The 22,036-nt window shown below is 37.0% G+C and overlaps 2 protein-coding genes across 3 annotated transcripts; one reads left to right on the plus strand and one right to left on the minus strand.

Moving 5' to 3' along the window:
* Positions 1-2,612: 2,612 nt before the first annotated feature.
* Positions 2,613-15,320, minus strand: LOC118274552 (malate dehydrogenase, mitochondrial). Of its 2 annotated transcripts, none has more exons than XM_035592111.2 (7): positions 15,152-15,320; positions 13,622-13,832; positions 12,349-12,545; positions 4,718-4,957; positions 3,936-4,028; positions 3,555-3,757; positions 2,613-2,849 (listed from the first exon to the last, which is right to left on the minus strand). In XM_035592111.2, exons 1-7 carry the CDS (start codon positions 15,176-15,178, stop codon positions 2,843-2,845), a joined length of 978 nt encoding a protein of 325 aa, XP_035448004.1. In that variant the 5' UTR covers positions 15,179-15,320; the 3' UTR covers positions 2,613-2,842. The 2 variants fall into 2 exon arrangements, with proteins under 2 accessions (XP_035448004.1, XP_035448003.1); XM_035592110.2 differs by lacking the exon at positions 15,152-15,320 and adding an exon at positions 13,913-14,087.
* LOC118274551 (vacuolar protein sorting-associated protein 45) lies at positions 14,549-21,533 on the plus strand. Its single transcript, XM_050696671.1, has 9 exons — positions 14,549-14,777; positions 15,388-15,586; positions 15,923-16,072; positions 16,748-17,007; positions 17,426-17,560; positions 18,201-18,341; positions 18,733-18,870; positions 20,035-20,292; positions 20,692-21,533. The coding sequence occupies exons 1-9, from the start codon at positions 14,685-14,687 to the stop codon at positions 21,031-21,033; spliced, it is 1,716 nt and encodes a 571-aa protein (XP_050552628.1). The 5' UTR covers positions 14,549-14,684; the 3' UTR covers positions 21,034-21,533.
* Positions 21,534-22,036: the final 503 nt, after the last annotated feature.

Genomic DNA, 22,036 nt, shown 5'->3' on the forward strand with positions numbered 1-22,036 from the left:
TGAAACTACTTACCTACAGGTAGTATACTTATACTCTTTGAAGGTAGCCCAGGTAGGGCTGTAAAAGCTGTATTTGGGTAGGTACTTAGATAGCTAGCTAACATATTAAGTTTTATATGACTTGACTTAAGGTCCCATGTCCCCTAGATGGGACAGAGGGCGCGCCAGATCATGCCGATTGCCCGCCGCTTCCACTACAGTACGTCGTCAATTTGTCGAGGACGGCCATGCTTTCTTTTCGCAAGTTTTTGATGAGTCCCATGTAAAAGGGAGCGAATTAATTGCCATACATCGTGTCACCGTGACAGTATTAGTCATTCTTTACTAAAAACAAATAATGCTTTGCCCCATTCAGAAATCAAACTAGCTTACTTTCTTACGAGCACTCAACCAACGAGACAGATTAGGTACACATTACAATGTGCTTACACAAAAACTTACTCTACATATGCAGTCATTGTGCGCCTATTCTTAAAAAAAAGTTGTTATGCACACGTGTTATTATTGTGTCACCTTAGAAACTGTAATATTTGATGTTTTTATCTGTGTATATCATTAAACCCCGGCGCCATAATTAAACAGTTTCTTATAATTAGGTACACAACCCCTTCACTTTGTGGAAGACATTTAATATTTATGACATACAGATAGCAATTGTTGCTTTAAAAATTAATTTAGGAAAAATAACGAATGTTAGATATGAATTATTCAAGCTGTTTGTTTTGCCTAATACTTTATTAAATCTCTATATAAGAACATTTATTATTGTACGTTAGTCCCGCTAAAACTCGAGAACGGCTGGAACGATTTGACTAATTTTGGTCTTGAATTATTTGTGGAAATTAAGGTTGTTGAGGAATCGGAGATTGCATAACTTCATTCACACAACGAAACACAACCGGTCCCAGGTCCAGACCGCGTACGGCCGATCGTGCTGTCTGCACCGTCGTGCAAAACATGCCAAACTCGAACGCAGTGCGACCACATTTTATTTTTGTAATCTACTAAAATATGTGAAATTTCAGTCATGTAAATAGTGATAAATTATTAAGGATGTGGCTTATTTGTTTAATCATCTTTTAAATTTTCGCCGCCGACGCGCCGCCCCCAACTTTACCTCCCCTCAATTTCGCCGCTTTTCCCCAGTTTACTCCTTCCCCCCTCCTGGATCGGCCCTGGCTGGTTGTCCTCTGGATCGATCCCTGGCTGCTGCATGTCGAAACGTCGCACGAAGTTGTGCAACGCTACTAAACATGTTGAGCGTCACGTGTCGTGGACAAATATTGCCACTAACGATAAAGATCTGCTCAAAATAAACAAAGCCAAATTGATCGTGTGCCAAAACGGCTGCAGTACGTAACATACTATGGAGAGAAGTCCTAGGTTTTCCTACAGTAATCCTAAATCCAAGACCTGGACGGGAGTGACAGTGTTCTCGGCTTACCTAGTGCTTCTTATGGTGGAAATATACATAGAGATATTTGAAAACGGCACACATTTGCGCATTTACAATAATATAGTGCAGTATTGGAAATGAAGGTCTGAAGGACAGGACCAACATCCAGAACATCAGCAATCCGTGACCAGTCTACTGCTAGAGTATGAACCTTCTCTACATAAAAGAGGTTTGTCACATTTGGCAGGCGAGTTGGAGATAGCAGTTTAAAAAGTCCAAGGTGCTTTTCCACCAGAGATGTCCTACGTAGCTAACCTACGAAGATGTAATAGCTAAGCTGTGAAACTATGTAACCGTTTCTACCGATACGAAGCTATGTAGCTGTCATGGTGCTAGCAGCATCCAGGAAGATGAGCTCGAGTATGCGTCGTATCGATAGTAGGGAAGCTATTCATAGCACGCATCTTTCCATATAAAAAAATGTGTAGCCACTGAGGCGGGTCTTACGACATCATAATGTAAGAAGTAGAACACTATCTCTAGTAAGAAGTATTTTGTTGTGAAATAATTATGTTTTAGTACCAATACAAGAACAAGGATCATGAACTTATATACCTAGAAGATGAAGCAGCGAGAGGCACACCAAATAAGAGCCCCTAACTTATTTTTGTGCCGCCAGCAATCTCTGGGCAGGTTACCGAGGCTTTGGCTCGAAGAGCAGGAGTAGGAACGGGGTGTTTTTTATTCAGTAAGATTCTGACACTCCCTCTCGCCTCACTCTAGACGAGAAGATATTGGATGATTTTCCCTCTCCAAAAAAACCGCACGTCTCGCGGCGCCCCTCTATAAATTGGCGCCCTAAGCATTTGCGCAGTTTACCTAAGGAATAACACGGTCCGGTGGCATAATGTCAAAGTGAGACAAAGATCTGTGCTACATCAGGTTGGTAATACCAAGAACCATAGTAGATTGGAGTTGGTGTAAAAGAATTTAGTGAAATGAAATAGCAGCGACTGTAACTAGAAGGAGTCGAGCTGCACTATGAGGTTTAAAAAAAATCTTTTTTCGGCCCTTTGGCTCTTTTGTGGTAGGTCATTTCTTATGAAACTTTTTTCATTGTAATCTGTATAATACTTCAAAACTATGTGTAGAAAATCTTAAAGAGCTACAGGGCCCATAAACAAAAAACGCAAACACTACATGAAAATAACCACTATGTAATTCAAGACTTTTTATTTAAAAGTTTAATAAATACAATTTGATTTGATTTAATTTGATTACGGGAGTTTGATTACTAAGAATTTAGGTGTTTTACTTGCCCAAAGAAAACCCAGTCAAATCATACCATAGTTATTTAATACCGACATCACACAACAGCACAATATTTACAGTACTCCCATTCTTCGCCCAAGTCTTTGGGTAAGTTTGTAAAAATACTTTTCGACATTACTTCCTGCAACAACGCAACTTGTTATGACTTATGACATGATTCAATACAAAAATGCACTATTACAAGTGATTTTACAACAACATGTGTAGATAATGATCTATTTCGTTCAAATACATAATTATGTCAACGTTTCTATCGCCACTTCTAACTGGCCGGGCCACGAGTCTTACTTTATAGATACTGTTCGGTAAGTTTACTATTTCTACAAATAGCCTAACTTCTAAGTCGTGGATACTACAATATCCACATTTACAATTTAGAAGAGAGTTCAACAAACCAGTAATACTTATGTGAATGTTATTAAATCTACTACAAATAATGATATTAATATTATTTATACTAGAAAGTGTCAATATTACGCGAATAAACATTGGCATGTCATAGCACAAAATAATCACGACTGGATACTTGGAAATAAATAAATAAAGGAATAAAATAACAACTTTGCAATCAATCGTGATTATTTTGGACAATCGCATCTATATTTACCTGACAAGGTGGATGATTTTGATCCGTTGTCCAATGTCCCGATTGGTTGAATAGACAATAAACAACCAATCACGGTGCTTAAAACCAGTTGTCATTTTTGACAGCCGATAACAGCAGACCAATCAGAGACCAATGCTACGTCAGCCATTGTTTTTACGCGCGTAATATTGCCACAGATTATAGCAAGACCCGGCCGTGGATTGTGTAAAATGTGTTTACTTGACGAATTGTTCTCCTTTGGTGATGTTCTTCTTGAGTTCAGGGAGTGCAATCTTCAGGAGTTTCTCTTCGTATGCGTTCAGTTTGCCGTAACCGAGGTTCTTAGCGACTCCGTTCTTTCCGAAGCAAATTGGGTTGGCAAAGTATTTCGCATCAGTCAGATCTGACTTCACGTACGCGCATTCGACCACATTTTCTTCGCCCTGCGAGAGAAATTAATGCATAATTTAATAATTACCTTAAGTTTTAAAACAAGAGTTAAGTCAAGTAAGGTTGTATATTTGTCCACGTTACTTTTAAAACCAGTAAAAATGAATGGTTAAATAGGTAATTTCATTGAAATAGTTCCTGTATACTTAATGAAAACCTTTCTTTACATACCTTAAGTCCTCTAAGCACAGAGTGTGTGAATATGGCACCAGACCAGCCCATGGACAGGGTGGCAGAACCACCACCAGCCTTAGCTTTCACTACCTGTACGAAAAAAAAAACAATACATAGGTAATATCTATTTATAATAAAATTGTCACAAAAACACAATTCTTTTGTGTAGTGAGAGGTAAATATGCAGAGGAAATCATCATTAAATATTAAATTATATTGATCGTTCTATCGATTCCAAAAAAGATTTCATCAACTTTTTCATTATTTTTGTGTTCTTTTTGAAAATCAAAAAAATACCACTTAAAAAATCACCCTTTACAAAAATAAGTCAGGTTTTCCTTCCTGACACTATAATTCCAGAACGCACGAACCGATTTTCACGGTTTTGCATTCGTTGGAAAGGTCTCGGGCTCCGTGTGGTTTATATTATTGAAAACTTCAAACGAAAAGCAGGAAAACTTGAAAAATTCACAGGGCGAAACGGAGTTTGCTAGTAGCGTATATTATTGTGGCGACACATTGATAAGTAACAAGTGACAGATGACAGAAGTCGCACATAGACTATCAACGAGCAAATCAATCGATGACGTCACAAATATCCTGCATCGCACATATGAAGTTTGCATGCGAATTAACACGGATAGAAAATCCCAACGAACAACAGTTGGGCAGAAAGCCCGCCAGACTGATCACCTCGCCTGGTCGGAGGATCCTCCTTTTCTTAGGGAACTTTACTCTCTGTTCCCTAAATTATAAAAGAAAATGAACTTCTAACTGACCTCTGTACCGGCTTCCTGAATCCTCTTGGTAAGGACTTCGATCTTGTTCTGTTCCTGGATCTGAGGGGCGGGCTTGCATTGCGACAGCACGGGGATGATGGTGACTCCGGAGTGGCCTCCGATGACGGGGATCTTGACGGTGCGGGGATCCACGCCGTTGATTTCTCCGACGAAGCAGCGCGACCGTACGATATCCAGGGTGGTGACACCGAGGATGCGGTTGGGGTCGTATACTCCGTTCTGTAAGGAAACACATGATTACATACACGTCCCTTATTACGTTGGTTACACATCAAGCTCTACAACCAGTATAAACTGACCGGCTAATGTGCGGAAAGATCACAAAGCGAGACCATGATAAACAGGTTTTGTATAGCTCCATGTATAACCGTGTGGACTATTATAACTATTTTTACTAGGTCTAGGCAAAAGAAGTACTCCAGCTAGGTGGAGGGCCAATATCCCCAAGATGGCTATCAGTGGTTGGATGCGAAAATTTGAAATTGAGCTTGAGAGATTGTGAGGAATTGAGAGGGCGTGGTGTTATTGAGCTCAATATTTAGTGGTGTTTCGTCTTACGCGGAGTTAGTCGAGGCGAAACTAGAGTAAAAATAGATATGTTATTTATTGCTACCTAAACAGTCTGTGCTATTAAGAATATCGAGTATCATAGAATAGGGATGATTACGGGGTTTGAAAACTAACAATTTAGTTTGTCCGTCAGTTAGATAATCAAAAAATATTAGACACGTATTTTTTAACTTTGTCATATAAGATAACAATACTCAGATAAAACGAATCAAAGTTTAGGAGAGGGAGCAAATACGTCATTTCTACGTATAAAACGTACCTAGAAGTGACGTCACGCGATATTTCTAATCAATATATCTTCGAAAGTATTTGTTTCCGTAAGAAAATAAAAAATACGCGTCTATTTATTATAAATAACTAGCGACCCGCCCCAGCTTCGCATGGGTGCAATGGTGATATATTATACCTGTATTATACATAAAAACCTTCCTCATGAGTTACTCTATCTATTAAAAAAAACCGCATCAAAATCCGTTGCGTAGTTTTAAAGATTTAAGCGTTCATAGGGACAACATGACACATGACAGAAAAAGCGACTTTGTTTTATACTATGTAGTGATAGTGACTAATCTACAAGACGGACATTAAAATAAAAATTAGTCTACCCTATTATAGAAAGCATTTAGCAAGCTAATTAAGTTAGTGACTTCTGCCTACCGGCTTATAGTACCTATGTGAGCGAGGGAAACAGAATATGTTTGTATAGTGTGATCAAAATATTTAAATAGTACTAGTAAACTTTCACTACTCTTATTTGTATACCGGCTTTTGAAGCGTAATTTCGGTATCAGATATTAAAATTTGATTAGATATATATGAGTACTCAAATGTCTGTACTAAACTAATTTCTGTTAAGATGTTTTCAGTACAACAATTATTTTAACCGATATTTTATTTCTGTACTGAAATACGAGGCGGCGCGCGTTAGATGGTCTGTAGCACGAAGGAATAAGGGCGGGGAGGGGAGGACAGATGAGCTAAAGAATCGAGAATAACCTATAATTCATAAGATTATCAATATAATATAGATAAATTACCGCTACCCTAATCATCTGTTATATATGTACCAATATTATACGATACAAGAATAATAATTAAGATACACGAATCATTTCTGTTTGAATATCTGTACTGTTATTTTTGAATAACAGAATTTTTATGGTACGACGTCATACAGAAAAAAATGTACAGAAATTTATACCGGTACTAGCGACCCGCCCCGGCTTCGCACGGGTGCAATGCTGATATACTAAATACGCTACAGAAAAACTGTGAACGTTGTTTATAAAAAAAACATAGCGGCCCGCTCCGGCTTTGCACGGGTTTAAAATATGTAACTCACTGAAAAAATGATAAAATCAATCCAGTAGATTTGATTTATTCATTTACTGCCCGTAGCCCGCACGCGTTTTTGGAGTACTTAAAACAATTCCCCTTTCCTTATCTTTGGAATATCTTTTATCTATACATATAATAAAATCGTAGAAAAGTGCTGTCTGTACATTGAAAATAAAAATAAAAAAAATAGCAGGGGTTATTGTTATGTCGATGTCGAACCCAAAAATGTAATTAACTTTTTTTTTGTCTGTTTGTCTGTTTGTCTGTTTGTCTGTTTGTCTGTTTGTCTGTTCGTCTGTGCGCGCTAATCTCAGAAACGGCTGATCCGAGTTGGATGCGGTTTTCACGAATATATTGTGGGATGCTTAAATTTACATTTAGTGTTTGTTTCATGTCAATCGGTTCATAAATAAAAAAGTTATGTCAAATTAAAGAATCACGTCGAACATTCTATGCTTATACCATTAATCTCCGCAACTATTTGACGGATTTGGTTGAAATTTGGTACAGATATAGTTTAGAACCTTAGAAAGGACATAGATATATTTTTATTTCAAAAATCAAAAAATAAAAATAAGAAATAAATTATTTATAAATAATTCTATGTCGATCGTTACACGACTTCGGTTCATGTTATTGTTTTAATTCATCGAAAAAAGTAAATAAATAGTAAAAAGGTATGAAAAAAATAATATCAATATAATAAAACATTTAGTACAAAGAAAATGCTCTAACGGAGTATAGATAATTCTATGTCGATCGTTACACGACTTCGGTTCATGTTATTGTTTTAATTCATCGAAAAAAGTAAATAAATAGTAAAAAGGTATGAAAAAAATAATATCAATATAATTAAACTTTTAGTACAAAGAAAATGCCCGAACGGAGTATAAATAAATAATCCAAGTTGTCTTTATCCTCGATAGATGGCGTTGGGATCGAAATAGATCGCGCTATGGTTTCGTTACATTCATTTGGTTGGGTATCGGCCGAGCGCTTCGGTACTATCGTAGAAAAAGTGTATTATCAGTCGTATGATTATTTGTCTGTAGTGGTCCTGCTGTTTCGTATATTCTAAATTGGTTTCGTTGTATTTGTCAATTAATAAGTTTATTTGTTGGGTTTTCCTGGTTTTTTGGTTAAACTATTTAACGTAGGTTTAGTTTGATATCGATTATTAGTAGTTACTGTAGTTAGTTTTTTAATAAAATTGTAAGTCTAATTTATAAATTAATTAGATTAGATTTAAGTCGTTTCTTTTAAATTATTTAGTTTAAGCTTGGTTATTATAGCATAGAGGATAGGTTGTAATATAGTTTCTTTTTTAATTGTTATAAATTCGTAATTCGTAGCTTTCTTTAGTTTTAAGTTAGTTTAAGTCCGTTTTTAAACTATTTTTTCAATGCCCTAAGTGAGTATACATCTATTAAATTCAAACGCAGAGCTCATTATGTTGATTTTTGAAGAGTTCCCTGGAATATCTTCCACATCTCATTTTTGAAGAGATCCCGCGAGATCGGGAACTATGTGGCTAAAACCAAAAATTTGCCGGAAGTCACTATTCCACGCGAACGAAGTCGCGGGCAAACGCTAGTACACAATATTTTCACTTTTCTCCGACGCGCTATTTATAGGCACGCTGCCGCCGCGCCGCGTCGCCGTAAACGCTACGTTCCGCAATTTTTAAATCTGTACATCTTCAAAAATATTGATTTAAATCAGATGCTGTAAAAGGCCAAATAGATCTATATTAAATCAACAATGTATTTAAGGTATTTAATTGGATAAGGATTAATGCTGTATTGGTTAAAATCGCTTCGAATATTAGTCATTATTTGTCGTAAAAAGTAAATGACAAAAAAATGTTATTGTGGGATATCCATAAGAGATAGACATATACCATCGCGGAGTTTTCTGTAGACCTTTTCATTGTGTACAATACTTAGTACATTATTTTGATAAATCTCGTAGGATTCAGCCTGCGTTTGCAATGTAAGCGGAAAAAATGTAATTATTTGCGACATCACATTAGAAACCTCAAAAATAACAGTATTTGTCCACTATTTAATGGATGATATTATACATAAAAGCCTTCCTCATGAGTTACTCTATCTATTAAAAAAAACCGCATCAAAATCCGTTGCGTAGTTTTAAAGATTTAAGCGTTCATAGGGACATACAACATGACACATGACAGAAAAAGCGACTTTGTTTTATACTATGTAGTGATGATGATGCAGTCCCTGGTGTGACTATGTGAAGCCAAAGGCACAAGTGGCATTACACTCGGCTTGTATTACTACGACAACAGAAAATATTATGTAAAAGAGTAACGACCTTCTTTCACACGAATCTACAGTTTGGAATGAGTTTCATGCAGAGATAGACTGGCAGACGTTTATATTTCTCATTAGCTTCTGCCAGCGGTCTCGTCCGCGATCCCATGGGATAAAAACTGACTGGCTTATGTGTTATTCCAGACAATAATCTGCCCCTGTTCGAAATCTCGATCCCTTCATACAAACTTTCGCATTTATAATATAAATTAAAACTACATAGTATAAAACAAAGTCGCTTTTTCTGTCATGTTGTATGTCCCTATGAACGCTTAAATCTTTAAAACTACGCAACGGATTTTGATGCGGTTTTTTTTAATAGATAGAGTAACTCATGAGGAAGGTTTTTATGTATAATACAGGTATAATATATCACCATTGCACCCATGCGAAGCTGGGGCGGGTCGCTAGTATAAATTAAAATAACTGTAAAGTTGACTTTATATAGTGTTAACTAGACAAATGACACTGGCGGTCAGACGCAGATTACCGACTTAGGTAAGCACATCATAGGCGCCCCTATTTTTGATTGACGCCCCTATGATTGTTTCTCAATGGGCAGTTTTGAGCACGCGCGCCTTGCACTGCCTCTCTGCAATCTGACGCTCTAGGCACTTGTCTTGTCTAGTATGGCTTTGGGATAACACTGCTCTGTTGGCATTCTTAGCCCAAGTCATGTGTTTAGGCTCATAGATAATATTATCCTTAACCGATAGGGTTCTATCCACGTGCCAATTAAACTCATATTTACACATCCTATTAATCACAATTGTGCGCAGTTCACTTTACTAAAATACCAGGCTTATCGTAGAACGCACGACTAATAGTAATTTCATTGAGTAATAATAATATACATAGATAATATAATTACTATTATCTATTTACGAACACATCTGGTAACTATCGCCATTCATCTTTCATAATTAGATCATGAGGACTAAGAATGACTTCTTAATTAATCGAGATCGTTTATTTATCAATTAAAGCTTTGTTTTAAATATTCTTGAAATAAACATTTCATTGTTTTATGACCTACATATGACAAAACTATCTTCTGCCAGCGGCTTCGTCTTAAAAAGTAACTTATATGTTTTTCCAGATCGTAATCTAACCCTGTCCCAAATTGCATCCCGATTCCTTCAGCCATTTTGACGCGTTTGAGCAAGAAAGATACATACTAACTTACAAACTTTCGCGTTTATAATATTAGTGAGATTATTACCATTACAAATACCTTTTGGAGGATATTAAGAAGGAGACCAGAAAAATAGAATAACTCTGGCAAACTTTGGAATCAGCCGGATTAAACAGCGATAAGACACGAGAGTTAAACTGATAAAACACAAATCAAATCCACACGCAGGTACACCGTCGTGGCAAGTGTGTTATAAATGTTTGAACAGTTACTAACAAGCGTAACAAAACAATACTTACAACAATACAACTACTGGAAAAAAAATAAAGATGGCAAAGATCAGGGGGCTTACTATTGAATTTAATTCCGATCGATCGTCATTGATATTGTGAAATTTCGTACTCCTGACTTTGCAACACTAGCGCCCATTGCATTCGTATACAAGCAATGGGTGCTAGTAGGCGTATATAATCAAAATCATTAGTATTGAATTAGGCTTTATTTTCCGTACTCTGAATACTATTTAACAGCTACGTTTGGGGTTGTATAGTTTTAATATCAAATATCTATTCTTGACATTGAGATAGGTTTCAAGAGTAAGCGCCCTGTAGTTTTAAAACTTTTCCATACATAATATAAGATTTGAAATATTTTATTATAATAAACAGTTATCAAAGGAGATAAGCAGACAAGTCAATAGGAGTCGTGTGCAATCAAAATAATAACTTACAGTTCACACAAATACCGTATTGTTAATATTGTTATGTATGTATTTTGTTTATTTCGTGTGACGTCAGCATTACTATCGATTGTCCGAGCAATCGTCAACAATTTTAATGATTTCGATCATGTAGAAATTGCGTGATTTAGTTAAGATATTTTATATTAAGTATAGCATTTATTTGTAGTTTTATATGATAAACTGGTGGCCAGATATTATGGTTATTGCACTTAAAAATCTATTAGTCTATCTAAAAATTATTACAGTACCATTAGTTTTTTTTTAGTGAATTTCAAATATAAGATAAATGAGAAATAGAAATAATAATATTCTCCACATTAATCTGACTGACTGACCGACAGACATATGACTGATGCAAAATATAACTTCATTTTATCATCTTTTACATTTATAATTATAATAACATACTGTTATTATGTAAATGTACCAAGTTAAAGCATTAACTGCTGAAAGAAAACCATTCAAGACAAATCCTCCGCTAAACGTCCGTCACTGGTGTCCGACGTGGCGGTTAACGTGTTAAGAAAAGTTCTATTCATTGAACAGAAGTATCATTTTTAATGGGTAATAAAATACAATTCGATTAGCCATAATTGACTTTCACTTAATAAAGTACGTCTAGCTAATAAACGACATCAAACCTTGCACACAGTTACATTTCAAGCTATATAAAACCATTTTATCATGATCCCTTTTTGTATGATCTTTCCACACATTCGAGGGTCAGTTTATACTGGTATGCATAGCTTTATATTAAGCCGTGTGTACATAGTATGACATTGTCTCTGTTATCAATCACGATAGGCACTACAACTGCTGTTATCAGTAACAGTCTGCCTGTTATCTCGCCTCTCAACTACCAAACGACGCCAGTTTATTTTTTTACAACTTCATTTCAATTTTGATGAGTTAAATCCATGATGGAATACAATGCAACTGAATGACAATTTCTTTAGGACAAATGATGTTTTTGTTATCAATTCGAAATGTCTTCAATCATGTTGTCTTTATCTCTAGAATAAGACTTTATTCAGGAGACTGTAGGACTAATGTTTTAAAGTCGAAAACAAAAAATAAATGATTTATAAACAACACAAATATAAATCCTCTTTCTTTGACATTAATTGTATTAAATTTCTGTCAAAAATCGGATGAGGACATATTTGCCATCATCATTTTATTTTTATTAAGTTTATGCAGAAAGCTCTGCACTGAGAGTAGTGGAAGGTGGGTGTGGGAGGCCTTTGCCCTGCAGTAGGACGATCATGGCTAAATGTAAAGTAAAGATTAAGATTAGAAACGGTGTTAATTTCGACTTTAAGACGAATATTTATCAAGTTTCGTTTACAAATATTTCCACAACAAACTTGATTATAGTTAGCATGTGTGGTTATCAGACCATAAAAGTTCAATGTCAAAAAACATTTTTTTTTCAGATAGTAACAGAGCTAACCATGTAAGATTATATAAATATTTATGTATAACTCACCTTCTTCATAACCTCGGAGGCAATAGGCACCATGGAGTTGACGGGGTTCGTGATGATACAGATGATAGCTTTGGGAGCATGTACTGCGATGCACTGAGTCAGATCCCTGACGATACCAGCGTTTACATTGAACAGGTCATCTCTGGTCATACCTGGCTTGCGGGGTACTCCGGCGGGGATGACAATCACATGTGAGTCTGTAGTAACAGAAGTTAGACATTTTACTTGCATAAACCAGTTACACTTGGAATAAAATGAAGAGCTAAGTAGTACCATATTATCCCTAAGACAAACTCGGTCTAGGACAAGTGCCTAGAGAGTCAGGTTGCAATTAGGTGCCACGAGACGCGCATACCCAAATGGAAAAAAATATTAAGGGGCACTTATGCATGACACTCTCTAGTTTTAATCCACCTCATGTGCTGCAAAGAATTATAAGAAAACATAATTATAATTACTTAGTTTTAGTCACATGATAGCTAGAATAGATGAATAAAAAAATATTGTGTTGACGCCAAGTCTTGGACTGAATGCAGGACATGTGATTTGTACATCAACATTAGTCTTATTAGACACTAAACAGGAAAATTTTACCATACTTTAATTGATTTAATAAATAATAATATCATATATGCCTGTGTTTGTTAAAGATATTTATGTAACAAGTTGTACAGTATAAATATTACAAAGTATCTAGTTATTATAGTAAATTGCATTTTAATTGAGTTATTGTTAGTCAGCTATAATAAATGATTGTAGCAATCATTTAATATAATCCAGGAATAATTGTTACTATTTTAGACCTGAAAGAAAGCCATTTTTTGACATGACTTGTATGTGTATTATTTCAAGTGGTGCTGTGTTGGCTCATTTTAATCACATATTAGGATTAACTAATAGGAATGTTGTGACTGTAACTGAAAGTAATAGTGTTACAAATAGATTACAATCAGTATATTATTAGTTACTCATTAACATTCCAAATAGAAGAAACAAATGGTTATTCATTATTTTTTATTTAAATTAATTTTGTTACTATTTACACAGAGTTCAAATTCCAACAACAAAAAATAAAATATTCCATTAATAGGAGATCAAAAAACTTTTTTAATGTCAAGGTCAAGTGATCTATGACAGAAATATTACGACACAGATTACATACTACATGGATAACCTTCAATTGTCTAATTTTAGCCCAAAACATCAATGAACTTGAACATTTTAGGTTACGTTATGTAACATGCCAATATTTTGTACTTAGGGCAACACATACCTGCGATGGCGGATGGTAGCTCATCGGGACCTTTGTAGCCGAGGACCTTGGCTGGGGTGTCCATGTGGGAGAGGTCGCTGGCGACGCCAGGGGTGATCGGCGCGAGATCGTACAGAGCCAGCGTGCTCACCAGGGGGTCCATCTTCAGCAGCAGCGACAGAGGCTGCCCGATACCGCCGGCAGCACCAGCCACCATGACTTTGAATTGCATCTAGGGAAAAATACAGTCAATCCAAAATTCTTAGAAAATCGTCCGGTCCTTAAAACCAGGTTTTGGACATCAATTTTTACCTCAGGGGTGGTGGAAAAGTTCTTGGCTCCATTCTGGAATGCCACAGTGGCGATGGGTCTCAGTGCACGGGAGAACATTTTGTCGTCTGTTTTTAGTAAAAGCCACTAATTTATGAAGACAATAGCTAGTCTACCTGACCCTACCGACCTTTAGAGATAACTAGTGATGTAACTTTGGTCTGTCAATTCCTACTAGCTGTCAGACGACATCATCATAGTCTTATGACATGGATACATAATACCACGTAATCAAGGCTAGTAAAAATCTATTTATTATTTAATTGAATTAAATTAGTCATAATATAAAATAACTTATCGAAAAAACTATAAGTTTTATTGTGCTCTTTTTCTTTTCAGTCCCTTTTTAACTGAATTCCAACAGAACCACAAACTTGAACAAAAGTTTATATTCAGATCCCAGATTTTATACTACTTGGTTATTCACATAGGTGATAAAATGTAATGGATATCCCGTGCGTTTTGACTGTTGAGTTTAACGAATTTTAATCGATATATATTTCAGTCGATTGAAAATCGTTTTACAAATATTTGGACAACTGTTTGTGATGCCCCATCCCTAACATCCATTTGACATAAAATACAAACCTTTAGACGTCACTAAAAGTCAAAAATTGACATTCTGACTCAAACAAATTGACAGCTTTGTGATATGATGAAAACATTGCAGATATATTCACAATAATTTTGGATTTGGCTCGATCTAATTAATAGAAAGTATTTTTTAACACTGTAGTGTATTTGTTATATCAAAATGAATGTAATACAAGCGGTTAAACTGTACATTACGAGGATGACGGAGGAGAGTGGTCCGGGAATGAAAGTTATTCTCATGGACAAGGAAACTGTGAGTTGTACGCCCCATCGATTATAATAAATACTAATTCATAGCAAGAAATTACATAGTTATAATGCAATTTAGATCAATACTATGCCTTCTTGTCCATGTAGGATACAGAATCTCTATAACTAGATATTGTATATTTTAATACTATGTAGTCTTTTAATGTGGCTCTAAATACATTGCTATTGCATTGAAAATTAAAAAAATATAAAAAGAAAAAAAAGTATGATATTTGTTACGACCCAATAATGTAAACCAATGCTAATCATTCAAATGCAACTAAAAACAATTTTCTCATGTAATATTAGACTTTTACTGTAATTACTTCTAAAATAAAGTTAAATATACAAATTAGAGTAGATATTCTAGGTACTTACACAAAATTTTGCACAGGCAAATCCCATTTTTGCGATTTTTATATTTTTTTATGAATTCTATGTTTATGGGCGTAACATTTTATATGGTGTATAGATTCAATTGTATATTTAGCAACAGTACCAAAATATTATGTAATTTTTTTGTATTTTTTGTGTTTTTACATTGACAGGCTGTAATTTTTCCGAAATTGCAAATGTCAGTTATTTTTCAACATTTTGTTCTTTTTTCTTTTCAGACAAGCATTGTCAGTATGGTTTTCAGCCAGTCTGAAATATTGCAAAAAGAGGTTTATCTCTTTGAGAGGATTGATAGTCATTCAAAGTGGGATAATATGAAGCATATGAAATGCATTGTTTTTGTGAGACCAACTTCTGAAAATATTTCACTATTGTCTCGGGAACTGAGATACCCAAAGTATGGAGTGTATTTTATATGTAAGTATTAATTCTTATGTATATTTTTACTCTTCCTTATAACACTGAAATTATATCTCTTCTTCTTCTTATATATAAAAATCAATTGCTGTTCATTAGTCTCGCTAAAACTCGAAAACGGCTGGACTGACTTGGTAAATTTTGGTCTTGAATTATTTGTGGAAGTTCAGGGAAGGTTTAAAAGGTGAGAAAATAATATTGTTGAGGCAGTACGAAGTTTGTCGGGTCAGCTAGTTTTATAATAAATGTGAAAGTAAAAGTTCAGTAAATCTTTATGCAAACCAATTCAACGAAAAGGCAAAAATATTGAGAAACTTACTTTTGTGTATTCTCCAGATTTCAGCAATGTGATATCTAAGGCGGACATTAAGACGTTAGCAGAGTGTGACGAGCAGGAGACGGTGCGGGAGGTGCAGGAAGTGTTCGCCGACTACCTCGCCGTGGACCGACACCTGTTCTCCTTCAACATTGTTGGATGCTTGCAAGGTACATTTTTTTTTACATATAATGGGTCGACGTTTCGTCGGTATCTCACCTGATGGTAAGTGATGATGCGGCCTACGATGGAGCACGTCTGCCCATAAGCAACCTATTCACTCGGGCTTTGAAGACACTCAGGTTATACTTACAGGAAACACAGACTCCGGCAAGGAGTTCAGACATTATCAATTACTAATAATATTAATTTCTGTAACAAGCTTTAAGTGTGGGAGAGCCTTGTTTCATCTCGAAAGGGCCGACTCGACCGGAGTGATATGACCGCTTGCATTGTATGAGTGAAAGTATCCCATGTCGTGGCTGCGTTCTTAGCTTGATTCTAAATAAGTTTCTCGTCGAACACGTTATACGGAAGGAGGAGGTATACAGCCTGCATCAACATCAGACATCTATATCATTATAGTGTTTAAACTAACTACTTCATTACTATATTTCTTCTCTAATAATATCTTCTGATTTATTTCGTTCTGGGATCTAAGACAGTCATTCATGTCCCTGAGACGCGCCGCACTTCAGTGTTCCGGTGTTTTCATGTTTGTATCTACTGTAGAACCTGGCTTACAGGAGTTGCAGCGGTTTTGGGAGGTTGAAGTGGGCTTGTCCCATTAAAAAAACCTACTTCATTACCGTAGGTCTTTGCTTTACTGAATATTTTTCCACCAGGTCGTTCATGGAACCCGCATCACTTGCAGCGCTGTGCTCAAGGCTTGCTTGCCTTGCTGCTGTCCGTGAAGAGACGTGCAGTAGTCCGCTACGAGGCAGCGTCGGAGCCCTGCGCCCGTCTCGCAGAGAGAGTGAGAGACCTCCTGCGCAGGGAGGCAGTGCTCATTGATAACAATATACCGTTCAACGGAGAGATACCCACTCCGCAGCTGTTGATTATTGATCGAAGAGATGATCCGGTTACGCCATTGTTGAATCAGGTTTGTTCTGGGTTCTAAATGTTATTATTTGGCTAGAGAACTAGGTTGTTCTTCAAATATATAGTCATAAGACTTAGAAGCTTTAATATCTGTTGAATGTGCTCCATGATTCCTTTCATCGTTGCTTACCACCTGGTGGATTAATACTTCCATGTTTTGAGGTTTGAACTGTACCCATAGTACGAGTTTGCTGCTTTGGTGTATGTGAAATTGAATGTTTGTAAACGCACCCACGTCACAGGAGAAAATTCTAGTGGGGCAACGTAAAAAAGAAAATATATTCAATCCGCTAATCTTTTCCGGATCCGGAAGCCGGATGCTATAATCACCGCTCTTGGATTGGCGATTATAGCATTTGATCACCATTGGATGATAATAATTATTATATATATTTTTAAATATTGCCTTATGTCCTCAGTGGACGTACCAGGCGATGGTGCACGAGCTGCTGACGATCAACAACAACCGCGTGAGTCTGGCGCACCTGCCCGACGTGCACAAGGACTTCAAGGAGGTCGTACTCTCCTCGGAGCAGGACGAGTTCTATGCCAAGGTGAGCACAATAATAATACATAGATTCCTTATTATCAGAGGAGGATTAAAGCTAGATAGCGCCCTTGGCAAGAGCCTTATAGGCGCTTCTAATTTGTTTTTACCCGCTGATGCCATCATATGTGCAGTTGAGTGCGCGCGTCTTGCGGCGCTATTCAGCAACTTGGCGCCCTAGGCACTTGCGTAGTTTGACTTAGGGATAATACGACTCAGAGGGGATTTACATTATTGATAGTCACAAACATACTGAAGCGTTTATTCATTTTAATTTCTATCCTATGTCTATTATTGATATAACTACAGCATGTAACAGTCCACTGCTCGAATTAAAATCTGTTTTGCATAACGGCGTCTACTATGATCCCCACGTTTGCTAAACGGGTTGGAGATCGTAGTTTAAAAGGTTCAGGTATATCAGAGAGCGCTTCTACAGGTAGAAGTGCATCTAGGAGACTGAAAGACGTCCCGCCCTCTGATAAATTTAGTCATGTACATAACTACATTATACTATCACTAATTTTGCCACGATTTTATTATAGGTATTGTTTATTTATTAGATGGACGATGACAAAAATGATGCGTTTATTAAAAAAATATCATCATTCTTATTTAAATCAAATTTATTACTGTTTACATTACAGAACCTGTACTCAAACTTCGGTGAGATCGGCCAGACGATGAAGTCGTTGATGGACGAGTTCCAGAAGAAAGCCAAGAGTCACCAGAAGGTGGAGAGCATCGCAGACATGAAGAACTTCGTGGAGACTTATCCTTTGTTCAAGGTCAGTTGGAGATGTAGTCAATAGGCTCATCATCATGAACAGCATGTGACAGTCTACTGCTGGACTATGGGCCGCCTCTACAAAAGAGGGGTTTGCCATAATCTCCAGGTTTGACAAGCGGGTTAAAAGGATCATCTTTATGGGAGACAGTTTCTCTCTGTTAAATATGAATATGGAGACAGCTAGCGGTGTTGGCAAATGTATTCAAGTAATAATCAATGCAGTTGTTCCACCGCTTTACTCAGGGTCATTTAATGGTTACTTAACCCAATCCTTAACAGTTTACGATAAAAAATCGTTACTATAATAGTACGAATAGTTTCTTGCAACTACTCAAGACTCAATTACCCAAAGCATTTAATTTACCAATACTGATGTATAATGTCTCCAGAAAATGTCGGGCACGGTGACGAAGCACGTGACGGTGGTGGGCGAGCTGTCGGCCAGCGTGACGCGCCACAACCTGCTCGAGGTGTCCGAGCTCGAGCAGGAGATCGCCTGCCAGAGCGACCACTCCAAGCATCTGCAGGTTTGTGCTGTTACAGGCTATAGGATCTACTACACATACAGCACTAATTACGCCTAGATGATATTCACTGTTCGGTCTGCTCGACGTCCGTACGTCATCGCAGGGATCCAGCAGAATACCAGCGTCAGGTATCGTACCTGACACATGCTGAGCTGGACTCCTATTCGGTGCAAACTGAGAGACACACTGAACCGCGCCGTTAATTTTTTTCTTTTTCTCCTTTTTCCCCCATTTTCTTTGTGTTGCTCCTACCGTACTGTAAATTGTATTGTGTGTACCCACTTATTTTTTATTCTATTTTTTTTTGTATCTGTCAATTTCTTTGTGTCTGTTATTGTTTGTACTGAATAAATGTTTTATCTATCTATCTACTAAACTTATCCGGAGCTGCGGACTACCTAGCGGGTTTACCGGGCCTCCGGCTCGAAAAGCAGGAGAAGGAACGGGGTGGTTTTTGTCAGTAAGAGTCTGACACTCCCTCTGGCCTCGCCCAGGGCGGGAGAAGTCATTGAATGATTTTCACCCCTCAAAAAAAAGGATCTACTAAACTTCGATAAAAGAACAACGAAACAATTCAGTGTAACGGGCAACGTCACGCCTTTTATCCCAGAAGGGGTAGGCAGAGGTGCACATTACGGCGCGTAATACCGCTATACAATGTACACCTACTTTTCACCATTTGTGTTATAAGTCCCATGTAATAGGGGGTGAGTATATTGTCAGAAACATACTGGGCACAATTCCTGGCTCCGTGCGATTACTGAGAAATTTTCGAAATACCGAAAAATGCCCAGTAATACTTTGTCCGACCTGGGAATCGACCCTAACCAAATTCAGTTTTAAAGTCAAACCCAAATTATTTATTTCGATGAAATCAATAAAGTTATTTTAAAGTGTCAATCTGCAATTGTTACCTGATACCATCTTCAAGAACAGAGTGTACTTACCTAATCCTTTTTAAATGGCGAGCAATGCACTTAACTCTGGTGTTGCGGGTCGCTTATTGTCGTCAGATGCTCAAGCTACTCATTTTCCCTCTATCCCAAAGAATTAATTGCATGCAATCTAATTTTGTACTGCATTATTGCATCCAAACAAAATTATAAGTATTATAAGTAATCTAAACTCTCAATAAAAATTAACACTATATTTTTTCACCCACAGCGTCTAAAGAACCTGCTATCAAACGAAGCGGTGCGCCACCACGACGCGGCCAAACTGGTCGCTCTATACGCCCTCCGGTATGAGAAACACGCGAGCAACGCTCTACCGTCACTCATCGAGGCTCTGAAGACCAGAGGAGTGCCCGAACACCTCGTGAAGGCAGTTGTCAATCTGCTGGAGTATGGAGGTGCCCATGCCAGACAGAGTGATCTGTTTGGGCTGCAGGATGCTGTCAAGATTACTAAGAGGCTTTTCAAGGTAATTCATATTTATTACTTTGTTTTGCCACGTGGTAAACGGCTTGTGCTAAAAATCAGCGCCGTGACTCGAGCCACCGTGTTTTAGCTAAACGTGGCGCGGCGTGTAGATTTTTTAAAATTAATTTCTTGCTTTGCCTGTATTATCTTACAACGGTTCAAATAAACAATTTTTCTTTCTTGTTTCTCGCGTGTCGTTAGAGTCGACCAAGGAACTACACATTTCACAAAGGACAAAGATTGAATAATAATTATCTCTAATATGCTTGAATCTTTTAAACTACAATCTCCAACTTGCTTGCCCTACCAAGTGTGGAGATTCATAGACTTCATGACTTCCACGCACGTATGATGTAGCAAATTTTGAATAGCATCGTCTAATGTATTTTCTGTGTTACAGGGTCTGAGCGGCGTAGAAAACATCTACACACAGCACACACCATTACTCAAAGATACTTTAGAAGATTTAATCAAGGGAAAACTGCGAGAAAACCTGTACCCAACACTAGGCGGGGACGACGGAGCCTACGGTCGTAGACCACAAGACATATTCGTGTTCATCGTAGGGGGCGCCACTTACGAGGAGGCCCAATGCGTCCATCAGATCAATCAGACGTACCCTGGAGTCAGGATAGTCCTTGGCGGCACTACAATACATAATTCCACTTCTTTCTTCGAAGAAGTGAAGGCGGCGATGCAGGGCGTCCACCGAACACATACTAGGCATATTCGAAACGTTTGAACGAGTTTCTCGTAAAAATATATGCGATATACATTGTTTGAAGAGTTAATGGTACCTGAAAATTCCTAATGCATTTAATTTCGACCCTTTTGTATGGAGTAAGGCTTGCGCGGACGTTGGCTATGTAAACTTGCGCTGTTCAGAAGTTGTATTTTGATATAAACCTATTCTTCTGTCTAACAACTTACTGTATTCTACAAATATGATTTCGTTGATTTGTTATAAGAATTGTGTAACCATTTGTAATTGGTATTTCTGCTATACTACTTAAGTATTTGGGTCATAATCAGCGCAAAGTCGAAGCGTATCGTATGAGAAAAGTAATTAAAACATGCAATTGACGGATTCGCCCGTCTACCGCATATTTTTATCTCATGTTCATCCTGAGAGGATTCAAGTATTTTGTTGAAATAGAAATGAAATTATTTTATTTTGTTCTAAGTTATTTTTGTTTCATGTATTCTCTACTTTAACGAATTAAATTATTATTATTAAACAATGCAGTGTTTGTTTTATTTGCTTTCAGCGACACCTTTACTCATTATCTTTACTAATTATATATCTCCACACTTATACTTCCTTATAGTACATTGTGGGTAATTTCACATAGGCATTGCACTGAGACCTAGAGCACCAGTTTGTGGATTTAACAATACTTGTAGTTCCACTTATTAGTGGCAGCAAAAAGATTTTTGAATAAAATCTGTTTCTATGAAATGTACCATTGTAGCACAAATCAAAAGTAAAAAAGGTAATCTTACACACATTATTACCTACCTAAATAGCTTCTACCAGCGGCTTCGCCTGCGTCCCCGTGACTTTAAAAGTATTCTATCACCCAAGTCAGCTTATATCCTGTTCTTCAAAATCCGTTACTAGTTCCAGCGTCATTGACGGATAAACATCCAAACATTCACATTTATGATATTAAAAGCGATGTCATTCAATATTTTTTCCTACCGTCCATTAATTATACTTATGAAGACCCACCCCTTATAAAGTC

This window comes from Spodoptera frugiperda, chromosome 11, assembly GCF_023101765.2.
Source record: "Spodoptera frugiperda isolate SF20-4 chromosome 11, AGI-APGP_CSIRO_Sfru_2.0, whole genome shotgun sequence".
NCBI classification, from domain to species: Eukaryota; Metazoa; Arthropoda; class Insecta; order Lepidoptera; family Noctuidae; genus Spodoptera; species Spodoptera frugiperda.

What these genes read in the sequence shown, in the direction of transcription:
- LOC118274552 (XM_035592110.2), bottom strand. Translation starts at nt 13,990, where the DNA reads ATGTTCTCCCGTGCACTGAGACCCATCGCCACTGTGGCATTCCAGAAT. An exon ending in GCTACCATCCGCCATCGCAG is followed by an intron (nt 12,546 to 13,621) that starts GTATGTGTTGCC and finishes CTGTTACTACAG; the next exon opens with ACTCACATGTGATTGTCATC. An exon ending in CCTCCGAGGTTATGAAGAAG is followed by an intron (nt 4,958 to 12,348) that starts GTGAGTTATACA and finishes GTTTCCTTACAG; the next exon opens with AACGGAGTATACGACCCCAA.
- LOC118274551 (XM_050696671.1), top strand. Translation starts at nt 14,685, where the DNA reads ATGAATGTAATACAAGCGGTTAAACTGTACATTACGAGGATGACGGAG. An exon ending in GTATGGAGTGTATTTTATAT is followed by an intron (nt 15,587 to 15,922) that starts GTAAGTATTAAT and finishes TGTATTCTCCAG; the next exon opens with ATTTCAGCAATGTGATATCT. An exon ending in ACCACTCCAAGCATCTGCAG is followed by an intron (nt 18,871 to 20,034) that starts GTTTGTGCTGTT and finishes TTTCACCCACAG; the next exon opens with CGTCTAAAGAACCTGCTATC.